Source organism: Polypterus senegalus, chromosome 11 (assembly GCF_016835505.1).
Source record: "Polypterus senegalus isolate Bchr_013 chromosome 11, ASM1683550v1, whole genome shotgun sequence".
Classification (NCBI taxonomy): Eukaryota; Metazoa; Chordata; class Cladistia; order Polypteriformes; family Polypteridae; genus Polypterus; species Polypterus senegalus.
In genome coordinates this window covers 103818639-103830337 of record NC_053164.1, presented here as the reverse complement: position 1 = coordinate 103830337, position 11699 = coordinate 103818639, and the positions used below count along the sequence as shown (strand labels likewise).

General features: G+C 38.0%; 1 protein-coding gene across 1 annotated transcript in view; it reads right to left on the bottom strand.

Annotated features, from left to right (window-relative positions):
• Nucleotides 1-479: 479 nt before the first annotated feature.
• Nucleotides 480-11699, bottom strand: part of rerg (RAS-like, estrogen-regulated, growth inhibitor) — a 279191-nt gene continuing 267971 nt past the window's right edge. Inside the window, exon 5 of the mRNA XM_039769411.1 lies at nucleotides 480-1806. Within this exon, the coding sequence (XP_039625345.1) occupies nucleotides 1399-1806 (408 nt within the window). The 3' untranslated portion in view covers nucleotides 480-1398. The remainder of the gene's footprint in view (nucleotides 1807-11699) is intronic.

Here is an 11699-nt window from a genome sequence, read left to right as displayed (position 1 = left end):
TTTTGCTATTTTCCCAAGTTGGTCATCTTATGCCTGATTTGCTATTAACAGGCACAGAGTCAGAATTCACAGGATGCTAGTCTGTGGCAGGACACAAACAGATGTGCTCGGAACAAATCAATTTACTGTTTCCCATCAATGAAAAGAGTAATTGTAGACTGTGAATGAAAACACAGGGGATCACAAGTGCTGTACGTGCACAACTCACTCCAGCCCATGGAGGTGGCAATATTCTTGTTTTGCCATTCAGATTCTCCAAAGTTGATACAATTCTTTTACTTGTCTTATGCAAGGATTACTGTGACATTAAAAATACATTAACTGGAAAACAGTACTCTGATGTGGCATTTTTAAATGGCAGTCTGCGGAGAAATGATAGATTTAACAAACTTGAACCTTCACTGCTTTAAAACAGGTCTCTGAACAGGACTACATTTTTAAAGAAAAGTTAAAAGAAAAAAAGAAACAAAGAAGGCCAGTATTGTTCATCCAGATAATTTTATTTAACACCATTTAAATCATTTCATTTCAGCCCTGTTTAAGCATTATTTACTTGCAGATCACATTTCAACATACTGTATTACACTGTAAATATTGCATAAACAGTTTGGGGAAAGTACAACAATATGACTTACTTGTCATACTTACACTGCATGACATAGAAAAGCATTTCTTGTATATACTGTAATCAGTTTACTTTAGAATTTTTCTTATGGTTGCTAGAACTGCTTATTTGTTCACATAGTCTAACCTATGAGAACAACATGAGCATTTTGACTTGCTATAGTGAAATCAAGTACTATGTATAGTATATATATATTTTTTTCCTTAAGAAAATGTTGTGAAAACAGTTTTGCTGAGTATTGTTTTATTACCTGGATTTGCTTAAGTCTAAAGAGACTTTTGGGCATTTGTCTGGTCGCAATGCTTTGTGTTTGACATTTCTCTTTGTATTAGTATATATTTATTTTTTCCCTATAATGTATTATCTCTGAATTTAAATTTGTTTTTTTGCAGAGGTTTTTCAGGACTATGTCCTCAAACTATCTTAAATAGACACTTTGTTGACTAGAATAAAGGTTAACAGACAAATCACAATACAACATAAGTGCATGCTGCTAAACAGTAGCATCTGTTCATCACACAAGCGCCAGGTACACAAAGCTTTTGCCTTCCACAAAGCTGCCTTTCATCGTGTCTGATGTCAACCTTACAAACTCAGATGTCAAATATGCTTGGTAAAATGCTGTATACAAGCTGTGTAGGAGTTTTTCTTACATGATTTATTTTTGAAGCCCAATTTTTAGATCCCATCATGTTTTACGTTAGTGCATATTCTCATTTAATTCAAAGTTTTTAAACTCCTTTTTTTCAAATAGTCTGGAACGACTATTGTTTTTAGCTGCTTATCTTGGTCAACATTTTGTTGATTGCTTGCTTGACGTGAGTGGTGGAACTCCGTCTCCTTGTCTTTCCTTGGATCATTTTGCGCCGCCTCACTTCTCTGCAGAGCTCGTGAAAGGCTTCATTTATGCTGCCTTCTCCAGTACAAGCAGAGCACTCATAGAAGGCGCAGGCAAGCTCAGTTGCCAGTTTTTCACCTTCCTCTGTGGAGACTTTCCGTGAGTGCTCTAAATCAGCCTTGTTACCCACCAGGATCAGAGTGACATTCTTTGGCTTTTTAATCTCATCCAGGAAGGTCTTAAGAGGCACCACTTCATCAAAGCTGCCTCGGTCTGTAATGTCATACACAATAACAAATCCATCTCCCCATCTTACATGGCCTTCTCTCTGAAGTAGATCTTCCTATAGAGGTGACAGAGGCAAAATAGAAATGAATTAGGAACAGCATTAACAAACTCGAAAACCTGCAAGCCAATTTGTTGTAGAATTGTTGTAGAGTTGTAGAATTGAAGATAGTAAAAATCTATACTAATAAAAGGCAAAGCCCTCACTCACTCACTCACTGACTCATCACTAATTCTCCAACTTCCCGTGTAGGTAGAAGGCTAAAATTTGGCAGGCTCATTCCTTACAGCTTACTTACAAAAGTTGGGCAGGTTTCATTTCGAAATTCTACGCGTAATGGTCATAACTGGAACCTATTTTTTGTCCATATACTATAATAGACTTCTGCTTCGATGCCCGTGGGAGGCGGAGTTACACCTCCCACGTAATTTAGTGCCTGCCCATATAAGGCCGTCCGTCAGCGGCAATCCAATAGAAACACTGCCGCTAAATATTCACGGGTGAAGGACTGTGCTTATGCAGAGGAAGATGAGATGGTCAGGGTGGTGTTTGGCACAAACTCAGCGAAACTGCGAGAGAAACTTTTAAGTGCTAACATTAAATACAGCCGTGGAGATCGCACGAGATGGCACCAGCACAGCTGGGAACCTTCGATGCATGCACACCGAGCGGCTCACGTGAACTTACGCAGTGCATAGACAAAAAGCAACAGTTCCAAAGAGTGCTGAACAAAAACCGAATTACACAATTGAGAAGGCAGCAAAAAAATATGAAGCGTGTGATACATACAAGCATATTCATAAGTGCAGCTACTGCGGAAACAAAGCACATGGTGGAAAAAGTCAATGTCCCGCTAAAGGAAGACAGTGTAAAAAAAAAACCTGTGCATGCAGTGTGTCACGTCTCAGATAAAGAAGAAGACGAGCTGTTTATTGATGCAGTAAGAAACAAATCGATGAATGAAACCTGTTATCTTTACAATGATTGACAAACACGGAATGTAACTTGAACACAACACATCCTACAAATACGAACCTGATTGAAAGAAATAATGATAATCAAATCCTTGATGACAGCAACACTCATAACACAAAACAATTACTATATATTGACAATCATGTTACGTTATTTTTAAAATGTTCCCTTTTTTTTCATAACTTCTTTAACACACTACTTCTCCGCTGCGAAGTGCAGGTATATATATGTATATATATTTATACCCCGATCTACATACTCTCAAATAGACAAACCACACACCGTGGCGCAATTCCCGACAGGGGGTGCACTGAGTATGTACGCGCGCTTCTCGATTCATTTTACCCTCGCATCCCCTTGGTTTGAGACATATGAAAAAATATGTGGTTAACGCAGAAAGACAGATCACCAATTGAAGCTTTATGAATAATGAATACAAAGTGCGTTCCTAAGACTGATCTGAGGCAAACTTCATTTCAAAAGACTACCCGGCGGAAGCCTTGATAAAAGCATGGTTTTGTGCTTGTCAGGTTTTTGAACCTGATTGAAAGAAATTATAATCAAATCCTTGATGACAGCAACACTCATAACGGTCACAAAACTATTACATTCACAATCATATTACGTTATTTTTAAAATGTTTCCTTTTCTTAGCACAAGCACAGCTGAGAAGCTTCGATGCATGTACTCCATAACGCGTTAAAAAAAATAACGCATTTAATCACACTTTCAGTTCCAAGCAATTGGGAAACTTTTGTCAATGCATGATTTCCTGGTACATCGATTACATTGATGCACACATCAGAGCTACAAAAAAGATTCGGAATAAAGCGCGTTCCTACGACTGATCGGAGGAAAATTTCATTTCAAAAGACTACCCGACGGAAGCCTTGATAAAAGCATGGTTTTGTGCACACTGAAAAGCAAGCAAAATTAGATGCATTACAGAAAGCGGACTTTGAGGCTCTTACTGAGGATCATTGGACTACCGTGACCGTTAGTAATTCTACTTACATCTAATTAAAAAATGTGCAATGATCACACTGTTTTAGCCTAATGTACAAAATAATTTTGGCTAAGGTTACTCAGAGTTTAAAGGTGAAGCTGGTCAAATTACCTTTTATGTTTCTGCCTTATTTTTTTAAGAAGAAAAACTGCACTTTATGTTGCAATTTTTGTTATTATTATTTAAAGACAATACCATTCTGAAAATGTACTTAAAGTACTTAAAATACCACTTTATTTTTAAGTCTGCCCAATTTTAGCCAGGGGTGATATTTTTGTTTCTGTTTTGAATTGAAATGCAGTTTAAAAGCATTTTTTTTTCAGAAATTAAAAGAGCTTGAGTTTACAATATTCATGTCCATGTCTATTATTTGATTCTGTCGCCCACTAAAACCCTTTTAAATAAAAAAAAAACATTTGCGATTTGGGGCAAATTTTCATGGGTGATTACATATGATTAATCAAGATTAATTATTACACAGCCTCTAATTAATTAGATTCATTTTTTTAATCGAGTCCCACACCTAATATATATATGTAGATATAAATATATGTAGATGTGTGTGTATATGTGTATATACAGTATATATGTATATATATGTGTATATATGTATATATATGTACAGTATATATTTGTATATGTGTATATATATGTATATATGTATGCATATGTATATATATGTGTATATATATATGTTTATATGTTGTGTGTGTGTGTGTGTGTATATATATATATATATATATATATATATATATATATGCCAGCAACACTCATGACAATGACAACACAATTACATTGTCAATCATGTTACGTTATTATTAAAATGTTTCCTTTTCTTTTCATTACGTCTTTAACACACTACTTCTCCGCTGCGAAGCACGGGTATTTTGCTAGTTTTTAATATACATGAAATGAATGTAATTTGTAAAAATACAATGAAATGAAATTTTTCAACAAGAAAAAATTTTATTATGTATAACAGAAACATGTAAAAATAAAATATCAACATAAATACAGTAGGAAAGATATGTCAAGTGTCCACTGCTGTAACGATGCAGATCTTGTACACCTCCTTCATTTGACATGTTTTTACTAACACACAGCCCAATATTGCCCTGGGATAGGAAAAGTGTGTTTCTGTGCATACTTTTCTTATAATATTTCTAACAGAATGGGTAGAATGTCAGTGCCTGATTCACACGATTGTTACACCCCTTGTGTTACTGCACTGCTACTACAGTGCAGGGCTTAGTGACAATGGGCTAACATTATTCTTATCATCCTGCTTGACTGTAATCCTTTTGCTTTTTTGCCATACACCTACTTGCACCATGGTGAACCTTCAGGCAACCATATTTACCAGGCATATCACAGCGGTTTCGTCATATGGTGCTGCTTGTGTGTAAACATCTACAGTAATGACCAATTCACATTGTCAACACTATCATTTGATTCAATTAATGGTTCATTTTCAGTTTTTTTTAAACTAACTTTATAGCTTTTTGCTTATTTGCCATTGTGCTATTTTGTTGAAGGCTTTGCATCACTCGTGAATGCTGATGACATTCCACAGAGTGGCAGAACACACAGAAAAATCTGTGATATTTTTGCAGTATGACGTTATTATATCCTCAAGATTGTATTAGAAAACTGCCCCAAAAGTTATTTGGGCTTAATGCTCCATATCTCATCAATACAGGTTAACCCCTGTAAGACTCGGGAATAACCATATTTACATAGAATACTAAGATTGAGAGTCATTTGGGGTTAAAGACATGGAGGTTTAATATAGTAGCATCTCCCCTACTATACTCAGCATCTCAATTTAATTAGATGGACTGGTGATGCTAAATGTGTGGCATGTGCGTGTGTGTGAGTGCGTTCACCCTGCAATGGACTGGCACCCCATCCAGGGGGTTGTCCCTGCCATGCACCCAATACTAGCTGGAATAGGCTCCAATCTCTCCACAACTCTGCTCAGGATTAAACAGGCTTAGAAAATGGCATAGTGCAACTGTTGGGACCTGTGACCACCGTTAGGGGGCGCATGAACCTTTTCAGGGCCTTATTTGGCCACATTTCTGACACACCCATAAGTGTGGCCGGAAGAAGCTCGTTAGGCACCTCCCGTATAAAAAGGGGCCAGTCCCACCATTCAGAGGCCAGAGTTGAGAGGAAGGAGTGGAGGTGGAAGGACTGGCGGCAAGGAAGGGAATGGGCTGTGTGTTGCGGTGTTGGTGATGTGTGCACAAACTGTAAATAAACAAAGGTGTTGAGTGAGCCTAAGTCCTGCCTGTCTGTGTCGGGGGTTAGGGTGGCAGTACGCCTCCTTGTGGCTTACAATGAAAAATAGCTACATTTTAGCTTTATAAAGCAGCTTGGACTGAAGATGTTAAAAACTATAAGAAAGAAAGTTCTTGATCTGGCCTGCTAATTTACAGGTGAAAATAGAAATCCCAGTTGTGCATTATATAGAAAAGTGGCAAATTTGATAAATACTTCTGTATTAGCAAGCAATACCTTAAATGGCTGTAACATTTAAAAATACAGTGGCACCTCGGTTCACGACCAAAAAGTTTGCCAAACTTTTGCCTCGGTTCACGACCACACACTCGGTATACAAACAAAGCCAGTTTCCCTTTCGGTTTGTGCGCGCCGATGATTTCCGCACATGTTGCATTGTTCTCAGTCAGAAGTGCCTGCCTGCTACTGAGGGAGAGAGAGAGAGAGAGAGAAATAGAGCTAGCCACGTGTCTGCTTGCCTGCTGGGGAGGGGGAGGAGGAGATTGCTGCACTGCTTGCCTGCCTGCCTTCCTGCTACTGACAGGGGGGGAGGGGAGCCGCGTGCCTGCCTGCCTAGCTGGTTCATTTAAGTAGAGCCACTCCCTGTTCATTGTTCTCAGTCAGATGTGCGTGCTTTACTTGTGCTCTCTTTGTGCTCTACAGTATTTCTTGTGCTTTTGCAGTTAACTATGGCTTCTAAGCAAGTGAAGAGTGGTGAGAAGAAAGTTTTGAAGAAAATTGAAATGGAAGTAAAGAAAGAAATTACTGAAAAGTTTGAGCGTGGCATTCGTGTTACTGATCTTGCTGCCGAGTACAAGAAGTCAAAATGTACGTTTTTGACTATTCCAAAGCAGAAAGAATCTACTGTATTAAAGCAGCTGATATTGCAAAAGGAGTTACTGTACAGCGTTAACCAGGAAGAGGCTTCAAGTGCTGGAAGAGGTGGAAAAACTGTTTACCAGTTTACTCATTTACCAATTTGAGAACCCTCGTGCTTTCAAGCAGCATAATGTAAACAAAGCCAGACTGCCAGGAATGTGGAGGGCAAACATGAAGGGTTGGGTCACAAGGTCTTTGTTTTTGGAATGGCTGCATGAGGCTTTCTCTCCCACCAGCTAAACAGCTAAAAACACCAGAAACCCAAGAAATCACAAGAGAGAAAACACCTGAAGGAAAACATCTCTCCATTGTGGAGCCAGACTCTTCCTCCTCTTCATGTCAGAACTCGACTTATGCAAGGTTAGTTTTCTTGGTGGTTTTTGTATTACGGATTTTTCAAAAGTTAATTTTTCAATTCGTAGCGTGAATTGTTGCAAGGTTACTTTTCTCTTTTTTCAAATGTTCGCTTTTTTCCTTGTGCTTAAAACTCATTAAAGCATTTACAGATGGAGTTGTTCATAGCATGATTAGTTGCAATGTTACTTTTCTCTTTTTTCTAATGTTCCTTTATTTCTGCTGTGCTTAAAACTCATTTTAAAAAAAATGTTTACAGCGATCGGGCTTTAAGGCCAAAATAGCGTGATCTTGTTGATTTTTTGGTTGCTTGTGGTTGGTTTTTAAATACACTTCAGATTTGTTCTAATGTTCCTACGGTCTGGAACGGATTAATTGTATTTACATACAATCCTTTGGGGGAAACTGCTTTGGTTCACGACCAACTCGGTTTACGACCAAAGTTCTGGAACGAATTATGGTCGTGAACACGAGGTTCCACTGTAATAGAAAAATCAAAATCAATATATTGCTGAAGCAAACAAGTTTCTGCACAACTGGTGCCCAATGACTTGTTACAGCAATAAGTAAAACATAACAGTTCTGTATTATAAGGGTAATAAATTTGCTCAGTAAGTAAAAATATAAACCCTGCCATTGATAGGGTAAAAATAAAAAATACGAAAATATATCAGAGCTTAACTCAGGGCTTTTCAATAGAACAGCACAATCAGTACACTTTCTCCAAAGCTAGATAAGTGTTTTTATGCCATCGTCATTGAATATTCTACACAAATTATTAAATTAATCTTTAAGCATATCATTGCTCAAAGAGTGCCCTATCCAAAGTACTTCTTCAAGAGTTGAACAAAGAAAATCAGTCACCTTATCCAAGAAATGCGAGAATACAAAACACCCCAAATACCTATCTTTTAGCCTTGGCTAAATATAAACTTTTATTGGCCAATTATGTAGTTCAACATTGAAACCAAACACTTCTATACTACAGTATCTTTAAATCAAATCAACATTGGTCTGAGAGGACCCTAGTGGGTGCAGGTTTTTGCTCCAACACAATTTCTAATTAGAAGCCCATCATTCTTCAAACAACACTTTTGTGCTTCATGTCAATTAAGTCACATGGTAAGATTTCCAGCCCTTCAGCAGTTGGATTCACTGTTGCTTCTTGTTTACTTAAATAGTTGAGACACAAATGGCAAAATTTATGATCAAATTTACAGCAGCGTGTTTTCAGCATGAATAAATATATTTTAATAAAATATTTTGGAAAAAAAGCAAGGCCACAAATCATTTCGGTGAAATCTTTGGAAAGGAAAACAATCTCAGATATAAAAATGACCTGACGTGTCAGAAAGAAAACACTAAAAATCCAAAAAAAAAAACATTTAAAAACTTGGTTGATAGAATACAAATGTGATGCATACAAAGAAATCCATGTGATAGTTACCAATTAATTATAAATGAATTTCATTTGATGGAAACACATTGTGGTGGGCAGCTGGGGGCTATGCCTAGCCGGAAAACCAAGAAGGACTACGCCTCCCCTGGACCACGAGAGGGCAGCCACCCTGGTTTGTATGGGGGCCATGGGAACTAAGGTTGAAGCTCAACCTTATAGGGGCTTGTGGTCACCGTCAGGGGGCGACCAGAAGATTGTGAAGCCCTGGACGTCAGCACTCCTGCCACACCCGGAGGTGCTGGCGGAAGTATTACCAGGGACACCCGGAGTGCTTCTGGGTGCTCATGTGGCACTTCCACCACCCCAGGAAGTGCTGCAGGAAGCTCATTAGGGGGCACCTGGAACCCGTCCGGGTGGAGATAAAAGGAGCCGCCTCCCTCCAGTCATTAGCTGGAGCTGGGTGGAAGAGGACGAAGCTCGGAGGAGAGGAGTGGAGGCGGCGAAGACAGGACTTGGGAGGAGTCCGGACTTGAGGGTGTGTGGTGCGCGGGCACTGGGTTGTGTGCAGGACTGTGACTTTTGTAAATAGTAGTGTAATAAATGTGTGAAGTGCTTGAACAATTGGTGTCTGCCTGTCTGTGTCAAGGCTGATCTTCCACAGAATATTCTATCCACATGCTAAAACCAAACTTTTCAAGTCCAAGATCAAGTTTATTGTCATGTGCACATACTACAATGAAGTTCTAACCTGCATGTCTGAGTAGAACAGCTGACAATAATAAAATACCAACGAAAAGACAAACACACACGCATACAAAGTGCATGTAGCTTGCTTGCAACATATGTATATCACACAATATTTGTTATAATGATTTATCTTTATGACAGTGACTATCCCTGAATCTTCTGGTGTGAGTACCAATGGCCCTGTACCATTTGTAAGGAAAAAGGAGTGAGAAATGCAGCTGTGCAGTGTGGTAGACATTTTTAATAATTCTGTTTGCCTTTCTAAAGCAGCTTGTATTATATACTGTATGTACTGAATAGAAGGCAGCTGGGCACCAGTAGTATTCTGTGCCACCTTGACCACTCACTGCTGTGCTTTACAATTTTGAGCCGAGCAGGTGCAGTACCAGAATATGATGTAGCCCATAAGGATGGACTCTACTGTGCACATGTAGAAGTTTGTAATAACAAATGTGGGAAATCTGAGCTTTCCTCAGATGTCTGAGAAAGTAGAGTCACTGTAGTCAGTGATGGTCACTCCAAGAAATTTTAAGCTGTTGACCCTCTTAACATGTAATCTCTACTATAAATGGGAGTGTCTTCTGCTTCCTGAAATATATAAATACCTCCTTGGTTTTGCTGACATTGAGGGTGGGGCCGTTGTCCTGGCACCACTGAGACAACAACTACAACTCTTTTCTGTAAGCTGTTGGTGATCAGGCACCTGAGCTGCCCAGTCCTGACACATGTCAGCTACTCCACACTTGTGAAAAAACAGAAGTAGATGGTCATTTATGGATGTGCTGAATCTCAAACTTAAAAGTGCCATTTAACTTATAGGTACATGGAACTACTAACAAATGGTGGCATGGTGGTTTGTGCCACTGCCTCTCAGCTAAAGGAAACTGCCCTTCAATCCTAGTCTGGTCTCTGTCTGTGTGAATTTTACATTTCATTTACATGACTTCTTGGGTATTGTTCTTCTTCTGCCAAATTTCAAAGACATGCTAAATGGCAGCTCTAACTTGGGTCTGTATGTTTGTGTGTGGATGTGTCCAGAATTACTTTAATTAAAGGTATGTACTGTTCTTGGCCCTCTGTCAACGTTATAACTTAGAGTATGTGCTGTTTTTAACTGTGGATTATACCACTCTGCACTGATAAGAAGCTTTTTTTAATATTAGAAAGCATTTTAGAACAAAGTGGAGCCAGCATTTAAAAAAATAAACCTGTTATGTATATAACTACTAAAATGCTAATTATATGCATTATCCTTTTAAAGTTTATTCATTTTTGTTTATAAATATACTGTTACTGATTAACAAAAATTCAGCTTTTACTAAATAATATTACTTCCTGAGAACAAAGACAATGAAGGTCAGAGTTGGGCTTCGGATGATAGTCACTTGAAAATTAAGTGTGAGGCTGTCAGTCCTCAATTTTTTTTTATTATAGTGTGTATGTCAGTGTGGGGAAAGGATGACTGAAGGTCTGTCATTCTTCATTTCTCCTGGGATCAAAGATCACCAACTCAGCAACAAAAGTTAGAATTTTATTTCCATTGAGATTTATAGGAAGACCTTTTTCCTATCAAATCAACTAAATCTTTTTTTTTTTTTTAGTGCACTGAAACATTGCTTGAGGTAAGTTGTAATTATAACATTTCCACCAAAAATGTTAAGGCAAGAATTAAAAAACATTGTACCTGTGTAATACAAGTTGCACTGATGAAATAATTTACACTTTAACATATTACGCTTTTAAAATATACAAAAATTATTTTTAAACAGTACATGATGTAGACAGAAACACATCACCAGTATATTTTTAATAAATGTGTCTGTCTTTATACCATGTAGTAAAAAGGAAACAACCTTTGTAATTGATATGTAGGAGACTGCACATGACATAACAATATGATTATTGCTTTAGCCATGATGCCTATATATTCTAACTATGGCTAATTTGGTAATAAATTTAATCAGACAGCAATTCAAAGCATAAGTAAGCAAATGGATGACACATGTTTGTGGAAACTATTAAATCTGTAACATATATAAAAGGAGGACATAACGTGTTACACTAGATGAAATAATGTTAGTGCTAGAGTGTCAGCAGTCAGCCAGTGATCAGAATCTGTTGAGTGCCATTCTTAATTTATAACAGACCAATTTAAACATACCTTGCCAATTTCTTCTCTTGTTTAAAGTATGGTTCTTTTTAAAAGACATATGTCACACACGTGCTACTGGGAGCGAGCTAAATGGACCAAGTGGAGGTGATTACCTATTTCTGTTATTTCTGCAGACCAAATACGGGAAAACCTGC